Raw genomic sequence first — 19,290 nt, 5'->3', positions numbered from 1 at the left:
GCGCCTGGGTGGCTCAGTGGGTTAAGGCTCTGCCTTAGGCTCAGGTCGTGATCTCAGGGTCCTGGGATTGAGTCCGCATCGCACTCTCTGCTTGGCGGGGAGCCTGCTTCCTCCTCTCTTTCTTTGCCTGCCTCTCTGCCTGCTTGTGATTTCTCTCTGTCAAATAAATAAAATCCTTAAAAAAAATTGATGTCAAAGAGTATTATTCATATTAGCTTGTTACTCTTCAACACAATGTATCTGGTATTTCCCATGGATGGAAAGGGTTTTCATGTATTTTTTCTAAACCTTTATTTGGGATCCATTTATAAGAAAAATGTCACCTTTGTCTTTTAGGCTCTTCTAACATATAGGAGTGACCCAACCATGAGAAAAATGTTGAGTCATCTGTATTTCTATATCATGCCTGTGTTTAACGTTGATGGATACCATTTTAGCTGGACCAGTGTAAGTCACTTTGCCTATCCAATTGAAAAGAGAGACTAAATAAATAGAAAACAGTCATAGAGCAGAAAGGAAACCTGGTGGGCAGACAGCCTAGTGATTCTAGAACTGCAAAAGAGACTCCCACTCTCTGTCCCATCATAGCAGCAAACTTTGGTTTATATGTTTGGCTTTGCATGAGATTCCGTATTAAGTCAAGATTTCTCCTTCCAAAGAAATTGTGACAAGTCACTAGTCTAACCCAACTTACTCAATTTTGCCCAAGAAGAAATAAGGCCAAGAGAAGCTGAGAGAGTTAAGTGTGTGACAGAAATTAGAGCATGACCCTGGAGTCTCTGGGATCTCTGGGTCTCTGTTCCTTATCCATTCCTCTTTGTACTCCTTAGATTTGTCTGTTCCTGGAGGAACTCTCTCTGCAGGGCTGTGATTCATTCACTAGTTGTGCTATTAAAATGCATGTGAATAACTTTTGAATATTTTTTACACCTATTTTCTTAATTACACTTAGGATCGATTTTGGAGAAAAACAAGGTCAAGGAACTCAAGGTTTCGCTGCCGTGGAGTTGATGCCAATCGTAACTGGAAAGTGAAATGGTGTGGTAAGTTGGAAACTAACTGGAATTTGGATCCAGAGTTTCCACAGCTTTCACTCTCAAAAATGATGAGCCCATTAGGACTCCAATATAAGACTGATGTTTTCCTGTGAAAACTTAACAAGAGAAAACCACATTGTACATTGTAGCTATAATTTGTAAAAGAAAAGGAAAGGAATTTTTAATATGTAAATATCAAAGATTTACATCTGTCAACCCAATCTTGAAAATTGAAAATTTAAACACAGATGTAAAAGCAGAAAACTGAGGAATATTCGACATTCAGAAACTAAAACAGAACTATGGTTTGAGGTATAAATCTGGTTAAATGTTTTCATCCTTTCATTAAGAAAGTGAGAGTAATTCTGATGCTGCTTTCATCTGGCTATGACAATCAAAAGTACTAAATCCTTGTCTAGAATCTACCTGTCTCGTGCATTGACTGACCACTTACATGGCAAGTATATTTCTGCTACATTGCATCCATCATTAATACCTTTCAAGTGAAGAGAGTATGTCATTTTTTTTTTGAGAGGATGTTATTTTTATAAACTCTTTTCAAAATAAAGAAGCAGCTAGGTACTAGAGAGGGGAAGGTGGAGAGAAGGGAAAAAATTAGTCATAGCTAGTACAGGGGGCAAAACTTGATCTCTACCCACCTTGGTTTTTTAGCTGAAGCTCTCAAAAAGACAGATGGGCAAGAGAAAAAGAGTTTACATGTGTCACATGGGAGAAACCTCGTGAAAAGTAACTCAGAGTGGCAACTTAGAACTCTGGTTTGTATAGCATCTTCAAGGAAATTGTAGAGAAATGACAGAACAGAGGAAAGTACTTTGAGGATAAAATAACTAAAATAAATATATGGGAGGCAACTAATGGAGGCAGGTTTGTTTGCAGATTCCTGGGGTGCTGTCTCCAGGATAATAAAGTCTGTCTCCAGTAAAAGAATTTATATCCTCTTTTTAGGCAGAAAAGGAGAAGGTAGACAAAGGTTTTCCTGCATTCACTGCTGCTTAACTGCCTTCAGCTCAAAATAATTTTCACATCAAAGAGGCATATTTTGGGGTGACATATTCTGGTTTCCTTCACTAGTATCATACTTGGCAATAGAAAGGAGGGTACAAAAAATATTATCAAAAGGCAGTTGTAAGGAGCTCCCCTTTCAGAGTCCTTCCTTAGCTCCCTCCAAAGATAAACCATTGTGTAATAGAAGGTCTTCTGTTAGTCCCTTAGAAATGAGGCCTATTCCCAAATCACTCATCCTACGATGCATTAGACACCACTCCTCCCATCCTACCCACATCAGACAGGTTTAGACTCCCTCCACACATCCTCTCTGGGCAACCTCCCTTAATCAGTTAGAATTCACAAATAAGAATATGTCTCTAGAATATAACAGATATGGTTTGATTCTACCATTATTAGCTTAGTGATTTGGGTGATTTTTTTTTTTTTACCCATCAATTTATAACAATAACACCTATCTCATAGCATTCTTATGGGAATTAAAGGAATTTACATATGTTTAATGCCTAATTCAGTCCTAGTTCCAAACATAGATCTAAATGTCAGTGATCTATCCCTTCTCCCCCAAACTGCAGAACAGTCAATTGATCTCTGAGCCTCAGGTCCACTGTTAAAGTACTTCTTTCCTTCAGGAGAATGTTGTGATGATAAGCCTTAAGGTAAACTTAAAAGGGTTCACATTTGTGAGAGAAGAAAAGCATCACATGATACTATAAAGTGCTGTTAATGATGGCTGTTTATATTTTTAAATTTTTTCTTCAGGGGACCTGCGTGGCTCAGTTGGTTAAGCATCTGACTTGATTTCACTTCAGGTCATGATTTGAGAGTCATGAGATCAAGCCCTGCATCAGGCTCCACATTCAGAAGGACGTCTGCCTAAGATTGCCTCTCCCTCTCCCTCTGTGCCTCCCACCCTTTCTCTCTAAAATAAATAAATAAATCTAAAAACATTTTTTTTTCTTCAGCCTGGACTGAGACAAAAAGCTGGTTCACATTAACTCCCTAAGACTACTAATTTTTTTTTTAAATTCTTCCCCCCCTTTCTGATGCAACCATTTTGCATGCTCATAACTGTGTGTCCTATTTCATTAGTTGGTAGATATCTGTATCCATGTGTATGTCACACAAATGATGCCCACAGTCATCTAAGTGAGTGCACTGAATGGATAGCTAAGCTTAGTAACATTAGCAGGCCAGCCAGCTCTGCCTGTAGAAAGTTAGACTCTTGTCTATATCCAGTTACAAATAAGTGTCTTGCTTTCCATTGTTCTTTTTCCTTTCCCTGGCTTGTTTCCTTCATACATAGACCTTCATTGTTTTCTTAGTTTCATCTGCAGTCCTCACTAGAATTCCTTTGATCCTTCGGATTTCTGAATCATTCAGATTCTTCCTGTGAGTCTGTACTCAAGATGTACAAGGGGATTATGTCAAATGTCAGTTGGAAAATGACCTTGGTAGACTGTTGTAAGTAATGTGGAAATGCAGGCAGCCTGGCTGGAATCATCTCTCCTCACAAGGTATCCCCAGGGGATGCAGATGATCTGACAGGTAAGCAGATGTGGACTTCCTCCCCCACAGCATCATCTCCCCACAGCTACTGGCTTGGTTCAGGGGACAGTGAACCTCACTGAGGGAACCACTCTGAGATCAAGGGCCCAGAAATAATTGTAGTCTCTAAGTGAGGCTCCAAATAAACAACCATAGTATAAATGACATAGAAATGCTCAGGAATGCCCAGGACCATTGAAAACACTATAGAGTCTAGGGTGCCTGGGTGGCTCAGTGGGTTAGAGCCTCTGCCTTTGGCTCAGGTCATGATCCCAGGGTCGTGGGATCGAGCCCCACGTCAGGCTCTCTGCTCAGCAGGGAGCCTGCTTCCTCCTCTCTCTCACTGACTCTCTGCCTACTTGTAATCTCTGTCTGTCAAATAAATAAATAAAATCTTTAAAAAAAAAAGAAAACACTATAGAGTCAACATTGAACTGACAAAAACAGCTATTTCTTTCTCTTAAATGAGTCTCAAACTCAAAGAGTAAAACATGAAACTCTTTTTTATCATGAAAAATCCGTGGATTCCAACATAACAGTGTTACACTTCAGTGCATAGAATGTGGAGTAGACAAGACAGCCTAGAACATACTTCCTAGCTCCCCCTAGGGGTCTTCAGGCCATGAAATGAATATCATTGCTCAAAAGTGGATCCAACAGAGAGTCAACAAGTCAAAGTAATAGTGGGAACCAAGAATAAATATACTAATTATATTCATTAATTTGCCATAGTTAATTAAGTACATACTCTCTGCTAGGCACTGTGGGTTGTTATGTTTTTTTATTTATTTGTTTCCTTCTTCTATGTACTCTTTTTGGAGAACATCATGAGCACTGCTTCTTCCAAACTGGAACAAATCCAGGAGAGAGGCGAAGAGTTTGGATGATATCCATGTTTAAATTTTAATACTTAAATAACTCAAGTGTTGCCTAAAAATAAGTTATTATTAGGACAACCTACAGAATGGAAGAATTTGCAAATGGCATGTCTAATAAGAGGCTTTTATTTAGAATATTAAAATAACTCTTACAACTCAACAATAAAAAACAATTTAAAATGGGCAAATGATTCAAACAGACACTTCATTAAAGATTTACAAATGGTACTAAGCACATTGGAAAAAAATGCTCGACATCATTAGCCATGAAGGAAATGCACTTCAAGATACCACATCACACCCACTAAGATGGCTATAATAAAAAAGACAGACAATAACAAGTGTTGGTAAAGATGTGGAGAAGCTGGAACTCTCATACTTGCTGGTGGGCATGTAAAATGATGTGATCATTTTGGAAAACTGTCTAATGGTCACTCAAAAAGTTAAACATAGAGTTACCATATGACCTAGCAATTCTACTCCTACATATATATCTAAGAGAAATGAAAACATTTGTCCATACAATGCATGTACACAAATGTTCATAGCAGCATTATTTATAATAGTCAAAAACTGGAAATTGTTCAAATGTCTGTCAACCAAGGAATAGATAAGCATGGTATATCCAAATAATGGAATAGTATTTAGCCATAAAAAGAATACATACTGATACAACATAGATGAACATAGATGAAACATTATCCTAAGTGAAATAAGTCATAAAAGAATATTGTAGATTCCATTTATATGAAATGTCCAGAATAGGCAAATCCATAGGGACAGATAGTAGATCAGTGGTTGCTCAGGGCTAGGGAGGGGTAGGGGGGGATGCTACTGAAGAAGGGGTTTCTCTTTGGGATGATAATGTTGTTGGAATTAGATTATAGTGATGATTGTGAATATACTAAAATTCATCCAATTGTACACTTCAAAAAAGTAAATTTTATTACCAACTAAGAGCATGTTGGGCATTTAATGAAATATAACTCTTCTTCTTTTAGAACACTCTATTATCTAATATTATAAATTAGGTATAGTGTAGAGAAAACCATTTTTTAGCAGTGTAATCACAAATGCCTCTCTCTACAGATGCCCTTCTCCTACCAATACCCCCTCACCCTATCAAAAAAAAGGGAGGGGAACCTGTTTTGATTTGGCAAATGTTTCAATAAGTCACCTGAAATGAAAGGGGAGCCACTATGTACTGTTTGCAGCCAATAACTGTGAAAGAGCAATGGATGGTCACTCACCTGCTAATTAAGAGAATGAGTTCTTCTAGCTGAAAGGCTTTTGCTTTAAACCTGAACTGAATTGCTATAAAAACATATAGAGAATTTCAGAGACAAAATTTGGGACAAGGAGAGGAAGAACAGGGATAAATGACACTGCTGGAATATCTAGAAAGGGAATTCTTGGAAGTCAAAGATGTTTAATGAGAATTTTAATTAAATTTTCCTGTGAAGTATGGAAATTCTCTTCAGTATTCCATGACCAGTACTGGTAATATTCAGTACACTCTCTTTCACTTACTAACGCTTTGTGGAATGGGATATGCTATTTGGGAATGTGAGGAAGTGCTGAGTCTATCCTTCAAGTAAGCTCAGGGGGAGAATTAATTCACATCAAATTTTCAGAGTTATGGAACCCATAACAAGAATACACTAACTTATAAGACAAGAATTGGCTAACATCTTCTAAGAATGATGCATAAATGGGATTAAACATCAACTGGGTAGTCAAACTGGACTCTTAAGGTGCCCATCATATATTGATTCCAACATATATTAATCCAATTTAAAATCAAAACAAATATATTGAACACCTGATAAAATGTGAGGTGTTGTAAATTGTCTCAGAAAGTCCTGAATGATTTAATGAGTCCTTACCTAACTCCCAAGGAATTATTTGGGATTCTGAAGAAATATAAAAGGAAAATCTGTTGACTTACCCTATTATCTTTAAAACCAAGTTAGTGTACAAAGATGTATTAGTCACCTGAAATCTTCCATAGAAGTTGGTAGAGAAATTTGAAAATTAGGTAATTCAATGAGTTAATTATTATGCTTAGTTGTGCTTTTTATAAAGAAAGTAAAGGGTAAAGAATTCTGGAGTTTTAGAAATTTAGATCAAATGGAGTTTTCTCACTGATGTTGTTTATATATTTATTATATAATTGTTATAATTTATATTTATTATGCCTAATATTTATTAAGGATTCACTATGTGTCAAGCATGAGCTAAGTATGCAAGATTATTCTTTCATTGGTAGATGCTATTATTATCCCTATATAAATGATAAACTAAAATTCCAAGAAATTAGGAAACTTGCTTCAGATTACACACAAACTGAGCCACAGTGAGAAGCCAAGTCTGCCTGACTCCAACAACCCTTTTTCAAGCCATTATATCTGACATTTTAGGGATCAGCTTGCAACAAATGGTCACTCCACTTTGTTAAAAAGTTAATGTATGCTTGCAAAGGAGTAGTTTAGGTATCAAAATAATAATAAGATGGGCAGTGTTTTATTCAAAATTATTAAACATAGACAACAGGGAGGGTGGGAATGTATGGTAAGAGAGGAGAGGAAGGTTTCCAGGTGCTATTTTTAGGGGGAGGTGTTTTGGAGTTTTACTTTTGTTTGTTTTTAGAAAGAGAGAGTGTGTGAGCCAGGAGAGACAGAGGGAGAGAGAAAGAATCTTTTTTTCTTTTTTTTTTTTTTTAAGATTTATTTTTATTTATTTGACAGACAGAGATCACAAGTAGGCAAAGAGGCAGGCAGAGAGGGGGGGGTAAGCAGGCTCCCTGCTGAACAGAGAGCCTGATGTGGGGCTTGATCCCAGGACCCTGGGATCCTGACCCAAGCTGAAGGCAGAGGTTTTAACCCACTGAGCCACCCAGGCACCTGAGAGAGAAAGAATCTTAAGCAGGCTCCACACACTGAGGGACCCTAAGCATTCAGTGAGATTTATAGCAGGAGATTTTATCACTGAGAGATGGTACAATTCCATCATATTGCCAGAAAACCCGAACTATCATTTTAGACATTAACACGATTGGAATTAGTTTAGGCCTCAATTCTTTTTTTTTTTTTTTTAAGATTTTATTTATTTATTTGTCAGAGAGAGAGGAGCGAGAGTGAGCACAGGCAGACAGAGTGGCAGGCAGAGGCAGAGCCCAATGCAGGGACTAAATCTCACAACCCTGAGATCATGACCTGAGCCAAAATCAAGAGTTGGTTGCTTAACTGACTGAGTCACTCAGGCACCCCTCCAGGTACTATTTTTGAAATTGGGCCACTTCATACCATGCAGGTAGTTTGAATTTACATGTGATGTCAGGGGTATGACTATGAATTCTCCATGGAGACATTTTCCTCCCAGCAGGACTTCATATCTTCCCATAGAGGCAGATTTTTTTTTTTTTTTTTTTTGCAGCTTTCATTTATGGTAGCACTCTTTGAGGGTCTCACATATATGCCTGGGTCTTATTCCCCCTTCCTATATATTGAAGATCCAAATCCTGATACCCTACCTCCACCACATGCAGCCACTGAAACAAAACTGAGCCAGCAAACACCCCAAGAATGGCTACAACTTTTGCTTCAGCTATTCTCATTCCAACTCCCTCTTCATGTTTGTTCCCTTGGGAACATTTTTGAGAATTCTGATGTGTATTTAAATCACTTTATTGAGCATTCAGTGAGATTTATAGCAGGAGATTTTATCACTGAGAGATGGTACAATTCCATCATATTGCCAGAAAACCCGAACTATCATTTTAGACATTAACACAATTGGAATTAGTTTAGGCCTCAATTCTTTTTTTTTTTTTTTTAAGATTTTATTTATTTATTTGTCAGGGACAGAGGAGCAAGAGTGAGCACAGGCAGACAGAGTGGCAGGCAGAGGCAGAGGGAGAAGCAGGCTCCCTGCCAAGCAAGGAGCCCGATGTGGGACTCGATCCCAGGACGCTGGGATCATGACCTGAGCCGAAGGCAGCTGCTTAACCAACTGAGCCACCCAGGCGTCCCAGGCCTCAATTCTTGATGATATTTTTTTTATTTTTAAATATTTTATTTATTTATTCAAGAGAGAGATGGAGGGACCCTAAGCAAAGGGAGGAAGAGAGGAAGAGGCAGAGGGAGAGGGAGAAGCAGACTTCCCACTAAGCACCAAGCCCAAGGTGGGGCTCAATCCCAGGACCCTGAGCCAAAGTCAGATGCTTAACCAACTGAGCCACCCAGGCTCCCAAAAGATCGTTTTACACTAATATGAACTCTTTTAGAACTCAGGAAAAGAGTGAATACTTCCCAAAACATTTTATGGAGCTAAATAGAAACTTGATTGCAAAACCAAGTGAGAACATGAGCAAGAAAATTATCTGAAAATCTCCTTTGTGAATATAAATGTATAAATTATTTTTAAAATTATTAATAAACCAAATAAAATGATAATATATAATAAACACTTTTGGCCTAACAGAAATATGAGAGTGGTTTAATACTTGATGATGGTTTTTAAGACCTTCTATCATTACTCTGTCTACAGTAATCCTACCTGTACCTGCTCATAAAAACTGACTACTTCCAGGCAAATCCCTTCTTATTTGCTGACTCCTACAAATAATACCACAAGAGCATTACTATCACAGTTTCAAAATGGAAGCTTCAAAATAAAGTATGTAGCTTTAAGATATTGGTACTTTTTTTCCCAACTGTTGTCTTTTAAATCTTTCTGTTGTAGTTCCTTTGGTATCTGGGGAGAGCTGACAATGAATGCTGAAATTTGATCACCATAAGTCTAGCCACCATTTTGTCACCATACAAGATTGTTACAGCACTTTGGCTATATTCCCTATGCTGTACATGACAGCCCTGTGACTTACTTGTTTTATAACTGGAAGTTGGTACCTTTTAAACCTCTTCACCTCTTTCACCCATTTCCCTCCCAACCCTCACTCCCCACTCCTCTGTCAAGCACCAGATTGCAATTACAAATCTATTTCGGCTTTGTTTGTTTGTTCATGTGTTTTGTTTTCCAGATTCCAAATGGAAGTGAAATCCCACTCTAACTTAGTTTTTGTTTTTCTCTAACTTATTTCGTTTAGCATAATACTCTCCAGCTCCTTCCATGTTCTCACAAAGGGCAAGATTTTCATTCTTGTTTATGGTTGAGTAATAGTCCATTGAATAAATACATATATATATATATATATATACACCACATCTTTATCCATTCTTCAATCAATGGACACTTAGATTACTTCTGCATCTTACATATTGTAAATAATGCTGCAGGGAAAATAAGGACATATACATCTTTTCAAATTACTGTTTTCATTTTCTTCAGATAAATTCCCAGAATCAGAATTGTTGCATAATACAGTTATTATTTGGTTATTCAAATCCTTAAATTTTTTTTGAGGACTTCTATACCATTTTCCACATTGGCTATACTGATTTGCATTCCCACCAGAAGGGCACAAGGTTTCTATTTTTTTCTATACATTCTGGCCAACACTTGTTATTTCCTATCTTTTTGACAATAGCCATTTTGACTGGTATAAAGTCATATCTCATTGTGGTTTTGATTTCCATTTCCCTGATGATGAGTGATGTTGAGTATCTTTTCATGTGCCTGTTTTCCATCTATATTTCTTCTTCAAAAAAAATGTCTATTCAGGTTCTCTGCCCATTTTTCAATCAGATTTTTTTTGTATTGAGTTGTATGAGTTCTTTGTAGATATTTGGAGATTAACCCCTTATCAGATATATCTACAAGTATCTTCTCTCATTCAGTAGGTTGCCTTTTCATTTTGTTTATGGCTTCCTTCACTGTGCAAAAGAATTTTAGCTTGCTGTAGTCCCATTTGCTAACATTTGCTTTTTTTACCCTTGCCTACAGAGACAAATCCAAAAAATATTTCTGAGACTAATGTCAAAGACCGTACTTTCTATGTTTTTTTTTTGTTTTGTTTTGTTTTGTTTTTTTGTTAGGAGTCTTATGGTTACCAGTCTTACATTTAAGTCTTTAATCTCTTTTGGAAGACAGTTGTTCTCACCACATCCCACCAGTGCTGCACCCCTTAATCCATTCTGAGTTTATATTTATATATGGTGTAAAACAGTGGTCCAATTTCATTCTTTTGCATGTTTTGTTGTCCAATTTTCCCAACAGGATTTATTGGAGAAACTATCTTCCCCCCATTGTACATTTTGGCCTCCTCTGTCAAAGATTAATTGATCATATAAGCATGGCTTTTTTCTGAACTCTCCATTCAGTTCATTTAATCTATATATCTATTTTTGTGCCAGTACCATACTGTTTTGATTACCATAGCTATGTGGTATATCTTGAAATCAGGGAGCAAAATACTTCCAGCTTTGTTCTTCATCCTCTAGATTCTTTTAGCTATGCAGGGTCTTTTATGGTTCTATACAATTTTTTTTAATTAACATATAATGTATTATTTGGGGTATAGGTCTGTGAATCATAAGACTTACACTTTTCATAGCACTCACCATAGTGCATATGCTCCCAATGTCCATAACCCAGCCACACCATCCCTACCTTCCCCCAAGCAACTCTCAATTTGTTTCATGAGATTTAGAGTCTTTTATGGTTTGTCTCCCTCCCAATTGCATCTTGTTTCATTTTTCCTTCCCTACCCCCCACAATCCCCTGCCCTGCCTCTCAAATTCCTCAATCAGAGAGATCATATGATAATTGTATTTCTCTGATTGACTTATTTCACTCAGCATAATACCCTCTAGTTCCATCCATGTCATTGCAAATGGCAAGATTTCGGGGGGTTTTTGGTGGCTGCAATACATATCTTCTGCCCATTTCTTGATTGGATTCTTTGTTCTTTGGGTGTTAAGTTTGATAACTTCTTTATAGATCTGGGATACTAGCCCTTTATCTGATATGTCATTTGCAAATATCTTCTCCCATTCTGTCAGTTGTCTATTGGTTTTGTTGACTGCTGTGCAAAAGTTTGATCTTGTTGAAGTCCCTATAGTTCATTTTTTCCCTTGCTTCCCTTGCCTTTGCCAATGTTTCTAGGAAGAATTTGCTGTGGCTGAGGTCGAAGAGGTTGCTGCCTGTGTTCTTCTCAAGGATTTTGAGGGATTCCTGTCTCACATTGGTCTTTCATCCATTTTGAGTCTATTTTTGTGTGTAGTGTAAGGAAATGGTCCAGTTTTATTCTTCTGCATGTGGCTGCCCAATTTTACCAACCCAATTGTTGAAGAGACTGTCGGTTTTCCATTGGACATTCTTTCCATTTGACCATAGAGTTGAGGGTCTATTTCTGGGCTCTCTATTCTGTTCCATTGATTTATGTGTCTATTTTTGTGCCAGTACCACACTGTCTTGATGATTACAGCTTTGTAATAGAACATCAAGTCTAGAATTGTGATGTCACCAACTTTGGCTTTCTTTTCAACATTCCTCTGGTTATTAAGGTTCTTTTCTGGTTCTATATAAATTTTAAGATTATTTGTTCCATTTATGAAAAACCTAATAGGTTTTTTAAAGATTTTATATATTTACTTGACAGAGAGAGACACAGTGAAAGAGGGAACACAAGTAGGGGGAGTGAGAGAGGGAGAAACAGGCTAGCTACTGATCAGGGAGCCCAATGTGGGGCTTGAACCCAAGACCCAGGGATAATGCCCTGAGCTGAAGGCAGACACTTAATGACTGAGCCACTCTGGCACCCCAGTTGATGGTATTTTGATAGGTATTACATTAAATGTGGAGATTGCTATGAGTAGAATAGACATTTTCACAATATTTGTTCTTCCAATCCATGACCATGGAATGTTTTTCCATTTCTTTGTATCTTCCTCAATTTCTTTCATGAGTATTTTATAGTTTCCTGAGTACAGATTCTTTGCCTCTTTGGTTAGGTTTATTCCTAGGTATCTTATGGTTTGGGGTTCAACTGTAAATGGAATCAACTCCTTAATTTCTCTTTCTTCTGTCTTATTGTTGGTGTATAGAAATTCAATGGATTTCTGTGCATTGATTTTATATCCTGACACTTTACTGAATTCCTGTATGAGTTCTAGAAGTTTTGGAGTGGAGTCTTTGGGTTTTCCACATAAAGTATCATATAATTTGCAAAGAATAAGAGTTTGACTTCTTCTTTGCCAGTTTGGATGCCTTTAATTTCTTTTTGTTGTCTGATTGCTGAGGCTAGGACTATGTTGAATAGCAGTGGTGATAGTGAACAGCCCTACCATGTTCCTGACCTTAGGAGAAAAGCTCTCAGGTTTTCCCCCATTGAGAATGATATTCTGTGGGTTTTTCATAGATGGCTTTGATGATATTGAGATACATACCTTCCATCCCTACACTGTGAAGAGTTTTGATCAAGAAAGGATGCTGTACTTTGTCACATGCTTTTTCAGCATCTATTGAGAGTATCACATGGTTCTTGTTCTTTCTTTTATTAAAGCATTGTATCACATTAATTGATTTGTGGGTGTTGAACCAACCTTGCAGCACAGGAATAAATCCCACTTGGTTGTGGTGAATAATCTTTTTAATGTACTGTTGGATCATATTGGCTAGTATTATGGGGAGAATTTTTGCATCTATGTTCATCAAGGATATTGATCTGTAATTCTCCTTTTGATGGGGTCTTTGTCTGAATTTGGGATCAAGGTAATGCTAACCCCATAAAATAAATTTGGAGGTTTTCCTCCCATTTCTATTTTTTGGAACAGTTTCAGGAGAATAGGAATTAGTTCCTCTTTAAATGTTTGGTACAATTCCCCCAGGAAGCCATCTGGCCCTGGGCTTTTGTTTGCTTGGAGATTTTTGATGACTGTGTCAAGGAGTTACTGGTTATGGGTCTGTTCAGGTTTTCTATCTCTTCCTGGTTCAGTTTTGGTAGTTTATATGTCTCTAGGAATGCATCCATTTCTTCCAGATTGTCAAATTTGCTCATGTATAGTTGCTCCCAATATGTTCTTATAATTGTTTGTATTTCTTTGGTATTGGTTGTGATCTCTCATCTTTCACTCATGACTTTATTAATGGGAGTCCTTTCTCTTTTTGGTAAGTCTGGGCAGCGGTTTATCAATCTTATTAATTCTTTCAAAGAATCAGCTCCAAGTTTTATTTGTTCTATTTTTTGTTTGTATGTTTGTTTCTATTTCATTGATTTCTGCTCTGATAGTTATTATTTCTCTTCTCCTACTGGGTTTAGCCTTTCTTTGCTGTTCTTTCTTTAGATATAGGGTTAGGTTGTGTACTTGAGACCTTTCTTGGTCTTATATGGCTATGTATTTTCCTCTCAGGACTGCCTTTGCTGTATCCCAAAGGTTTTGAACAGTTGTGTTTTCATTTTTATTTGTTTCCATGAGTTTTTTCAATTCTTCTTTAATTTCCTGGTTGACCCATTCATTCTTTAGTAGGATGCTCTTTAGCCTCCATGTATTTGAGTTCTTTTCAACTCTCCTTTTGTGATTGAGTTCTAGTTTCAGAGCATTGTGGTCTGAAAATATGCAGGGAAGAACCTAGATGTCCATCAACAGATGAATGGATAAAGAATATGTGGTATATATACACAATGGAATACTATGCAGCCATCGAAAGAAATGAAATCTTGCCATTTGCGATGACGTGGATGGAACTAGAGGGTATCATGCTTAGCGAAATAAGTCAAGCGGAGAAAGACAACTATCATATGATCTCCCTGATATGAGGAAGTGGAGATGCAACATGGGGGGTTAAGGGGGTAGGAGAAGAATAAATGAAACAAAATGGGATTGGGAGGGAGACAAACCATAAGTGACTCTTAATCTCACAAAACAAACTGAGGGTTGCTGGAGGGAGGGGTGTTGGGAGAAGGGGGTGGGGTTATGGACATTGGGGAGGGTATGTGCTTTGGTGAGTGCTGTGAAGTGTGTAAACCTGGCAATTTACAGACCTGTACCCCTGGGGATAAAAATACATTATATGTTTATTTAAATAAATAAATAGTGTTTTTTTTTTAAATGTGCAGGGAATGATCTCAATCTTTTGGTACCAGTTGAGACCAGATTTGTGACCCAGGATGTGATCTGTTCTGGAGAATGTTCCATGTGCCCTAGAGAAGAATATATATTCAGTTGCTTTGGGATGGAGTGTACTGAATACATCTGTGATGCTCATCCAGTCCAGTGTGTCATTTAAAGCCTTTATCTTCTTGTTACTCTTTTGCTTAGATGATCTGTCCATTTCAGTAAGGGGGTCTTAAAGTCCCCTCCTATTATTGTATTATTGTTGATGTGTTTCTTTTTGTTTTTAACTGGCTTATATAGTTGGCTGTTCCCATGTTAGAAGCATAGATATTTAAACCTGTTAGATCTTCTTGTTGGAGAGACACTTTAAGTATGATATAGGCTCCTTCCTCATCTCTTATTGTAGTCTTTGACTTACAATCTAATTTATCTGATATAAGGATTGCCACCCCAGCTTTATTTTGAGGTCCGTTACCATGGTAAGTTGTTTTCCACCCCCTTACTTTAAATCTGGAGATGTCTTTGGATCTAAAATGAGTTTCTTGTAGATGGCATATCAATGGGTCTTGGTTTTTTATACATTCTGATACCCTATTTCTTTTGATTGGGGCATTTAGCCCATTTACATTAAGGGTAACTATTGAAAGATATGAATTTAGTGCCATTGTATGGTCTGTAAGGTGACTGTTAATGTATATTGTTTCTGTTCCTTTCTGGTCTGTTACTTTTAGGCTCTCTCTTTCCTTAGAGGACTCTTTCAATATTTCCTGTAGACAGGTTTGGTGTTTACAAATTCTTTCAGTTTTTGTTTGTCCTGGAAGATTTTTATCACTCCTTCTATTTTCAATGACAGCCTAGCTAGATATAGTATTCTTGGCTGCTCTGACTTTATCATGCCAGTCCTTTCTGGCCTGCCAGGTCTCTGTGGATAGATCTGCTGCCAAACTAATATTTCTACCATTGTATGTTACAGACCTTTTGCCCCAAGCTGCTTTCAGGATTTTCTCTTTGTCACTAAGACATAAAAGTTTTACTATTAGACGATGAGGTGTGGACCTATTTTTATTAATTTTGAGGGGAGTTCTCCGTGCCTCCTGGATTTTGATGCTTGTTCCCATTGCCATATTAGGGAAATTCTCTACTATAATTTGCTCTAATATACCTTCTGCCCCCCCCTTTCTTCTTTTTCTGGGATCCCAATTATTCTAACATTGTTTCGTCTTATGGTATCACTTATCTCTTGAATTCTCCCTTCATGGTCCAGTCATTGTTTGTCTCCCTTTTGCTCAGCTTCTTTATTCTTTCTCATTTGGCCTTCTATATCACTAATTCTCTCTTCTGCCTCATTTATCTTAGCAGTAAGACCCTCCTTTTTTTTTTTACACCTCATTAATAGCTTTTTTATTTCAACTTGGTTAGATTTTAGTTCTTTTATTTCCCCAGAAAGGGATTCTCTAAAATCTTCCATGCTTTATTTCAAGCCCAGCTAGCACCTTGATAATCATCATTCTATACTCTAGTTCTGACATATTACTAGTGTCAATATTGATTATGTCCCTAGGCCGTTGGTACTGCCTCTTGTTCTTTTTTTTTGTGGTGAGTTTTTCTACCTTGTCATTTTATCCAGGTAAGAATAGATGAATGAGAGAACAAAATACTAAAAGGGTAGCAAATATCCCAGAAAAATATATGCTAACCAAATCAGAAGAGACCCAAAACCAGGGGGAGAAGAATGGGGGGGGGGGGGTAGAAAAATGTGTGTGTGTGTGTGTGTGTGTGTGTGTGTATTAGACTCATGAATAGAACAGAGCCACCCACTTGATTTTGGGTGTACTCTGGTCTCTTAGAAGAAGCTCCCTCCCAAAAATTCTTTTTAAGATTTTATTTATTTATTTGACAGACAGAGATCACAAGTAGGCAGAGAGGCAGGCAGAGAGAGAGAGGAAGGGAAGCAGGCTCCCTGCTGAGCAGAGAACACAATGCAGGGCTCAATCCCAGGACCCTGAGACCATAACCTGAACTGAAGGCAGAGGCTTAACCCACTGAGCCATGCAGGTGCCCCCCTCCCAAAATTTTAAAGAAAGAAAAACTTATATGTATACAAAAATAAGGGTAAACATGATGAAGAGATGGAATCTGACTGTAAAGATGAAAATTAAGAAAGATCCTAAAAAGGGAATTGATAAGATAAGAAGTTGGTTGGGGGGAAGAAAAAAAGAGGAAAGAATGTGATCAGGCTGGAGACTAGAACAAAGCCATGAGTGAGATTTAGGGTATAGTTTGATCTATTAGAAGAAATTGTATCCTAAATTTCTAAAGAAGAAAACCTATATGGATACAAAAAACAAGGTTAAATACAATGAAGGGAATGAATAGGACTATAAGAATGAAAATTTTAAAATATTTTAACAAGATATTCATAAGATAAATAGGAAAGAGGAAAAGTCAAAAAAATAGAATAAGAAAAGAATAAAATTTTAAAAAGTTAACTTTGAAAGTCTAAAGGATCATGGGAAAAAGCCATGAAGTCTATGTGTTGTTTTCCCCTAGCTCTGGACTTCTACAGTTCTCATCGATCAGTGAACTTTTTCTTGGCTGGATGTTCTTGCTGATCTTCTCGGGGAAGGGCCTCTTGAAGTGATTCTCAAATGTCTTTGCCCAAGGTGGAATTGCACTGCCCTTGCCAGGGGCCAGGCTAAGTTATCTGGTCAGACTCTCTGTAGCTTTTGTTCCATGAATGCTTTCTGTACAGCTTTGGAGGACAAAAATGAGGATGGTGGCCTCCAAATCTCCAGTCTTGGGGGAGTCAAGAGCTCAGGGCCCCCACTCCTCAGTGTTCCCTCAGAGAAAAGCATCCAATTCCTCCAATCCCCCTGGTCTCTGGCTGGGGTCTGTGCTCACCTGGCCTGTGACCAAGTGTTTCTATCTGGCTCATGGCCCCATTTGGAGTCTCCAAACCCGGCAGATCCCTGTAGCATGTTCCCACACCACTCCTCCCAAAGGAGGAAGGAGGAGGTCTCTCCGGATCTGCCACTTGTGAGGTCCCTGCTCTAAGAGCAGTCGCTCATAACTTGGATCATGGTTTAAGGTAACCCCGAGCTGAGAGCACATCCCTCAGCTCCTGTCTCTGTAGTCGGCCTCCCTGCTCAGATACCTGAGAGCTCTGCCACACTCTAGCTCCCCTTACCCCTCCCTTCCCTCGGTCTTTCTGTGACTCCATTGGTCCTGAAACTGCACTGTCCCCATGAGGGTGCCATCCTTTGCTTAGCTTCTGGAGCCATGTCCCTCAGTGGAGCAGACTTCTAAAAGTTCCAATTTTGTGCTACGCTGCTCTCTCACCTGCCATGAGCCAGCACCTCCTGCCCACAGTCTATCTTCCCATCTCTTTGGATTCACTTCTCTGCACATTCTGCCTTCTGGAAAGTGGTCAATTTTCTGTTCCTAGAATTTCTGCTTTTGTTCTCTTCTATCTCCTGTTGAGTTTGCAGGTGTTCAGAATAGCTTGATAACTATCTAGCTGAACTCCTGGGACCTGATGATATTTCAATCTTTTACTAATCCACCATCTTGCTTCCTCTTGGTTCCATACAAATTTTTAAATTATTTGTTCTAGGTCTACAAAAAAAAAGTCCTTTGAATATTGATAGGGATTCCATTGAATGGAAGGAATTCAAGGCAATCCCATTGCCTTGAAAGGAATGGACATTTTACCTGAGTTAATTTTTCCAATCCATGAGCGTGGATTATCTTTCCACTTATTTGTGTTGTTTTCAACATCTTTCATTAGTGTCTTTGTAGTTTTCAGTATGCAGGTCTTTTACTTCCTTGATTAAATTTATTCCTAGGTATTTTACTCTTTTTGATACAGTTGTAAATGGGATCATTTCTTAATTTATCTTTCTAATTGTTCATTATTAATGTATAGAAATGCCATATTTATGTAGATTTTTTATATTACAACTTTACTGAATTCATTTTTTCTAATCATTTCTTGAAGATTTTAGGGTTTTCTAAACATAGTATTATGGAATCTACAAATATACTGACTGTTTTTCTTCTTCTTTTCCAATTTGAATGAGTTTTCTTCCTTTTATTTGTTAGATTGTTGTAGCTAGAATTTCCACTCTTATACTAAATAAAAGTGGTGAGAGTGGGCATTCTTGTCTTGTTCCTGACCTTAGATGTAAAGCTTTTAGTTTTTAACCATTAAATACGATGTTAGCTCTGGGTTTGTCATGTACGAATTTTATTGTGTTGAGGTATGTTGCCCCTGTACCCACTTTGCTGATGTTTTTTTTTTTTAATCATCATTTTTATTTTATCAAATGGGTTTTCTGCATCTATTGAGAGAACAATGATTTTTATTCATTTTGTTAATGTGGTGTGTCATGTTAATTGATTTGTGGATACTGAAGCATCCTTTCATCCTTGAAATAAATCCCACCTGAACATGGTGTATGATCCTCTTAATGAATTGTTGAGTCTGGCTTGCTAATATTTTGTTGAGAATTTTTTCATCTGTGCTCATCAGGGCTATTGGCCTATAACTTCCTCTTTTGTCCCGTATTTGTCTGATTTTGGTATCAGGGTAAAGCCAGCCTCATAGAATGAGTTTGGAACCATCCCTTCCTCTTCAATTTTGTGGAATAGTTTGAGCCTAGGTTTTAACTTTTCTTTAAAATTTGGTAAAATTCATCTGGTAGATGCTGTCTGGTCTTAGACTTTTGTTTGTTGGAAAGGTTTTTAATTAGTGATTCAATTTCATTACTAGTAATCCATTTATTA

The 19,290-nt window shown here is 37.7% G+C and overlaps 1 protein-coding gene across 1 annotated transcript in view; it reads left to right on the top strand.

Moving 5' to 3' along the window:
- The window catches only part of CPA6 (carboxypeptidase A6), an 88,969-nt gene that overhangs the window by 36,890 nt on the left and 32,789 nt on the right, over positions 1-19,290 (top strand). The window contains exons 6-7 of the mRNA XM_059395512.1: positions 337-447; positions 953-1,043. Of these exons, the coding sequence (XP_059251495.1) occupies positions 337-447; positions 953-1,043 (202 nt within the window). The remainder of the gene's footprint in view (positions 1-336; positions 448-952; positions 1,044-19,290) is intronic.

This window comes from Mustela nigripes, chromosome 3 (assembly GCF_022355385.1).
Source record: "Mustela nigripes isolate SB6536 chromosome 3, MUSNIG.SB6536, whole genome shotgun sequence".
Lineage (NCBI taxonomy): Eukaryota > Metazoa > Chordata > Mammalia > Carnivora > Mustelidae > Mustela > Mustela nigripes.
This window is presented reverse-complemented; position numbering and strand designations above follow the sequence as displayed.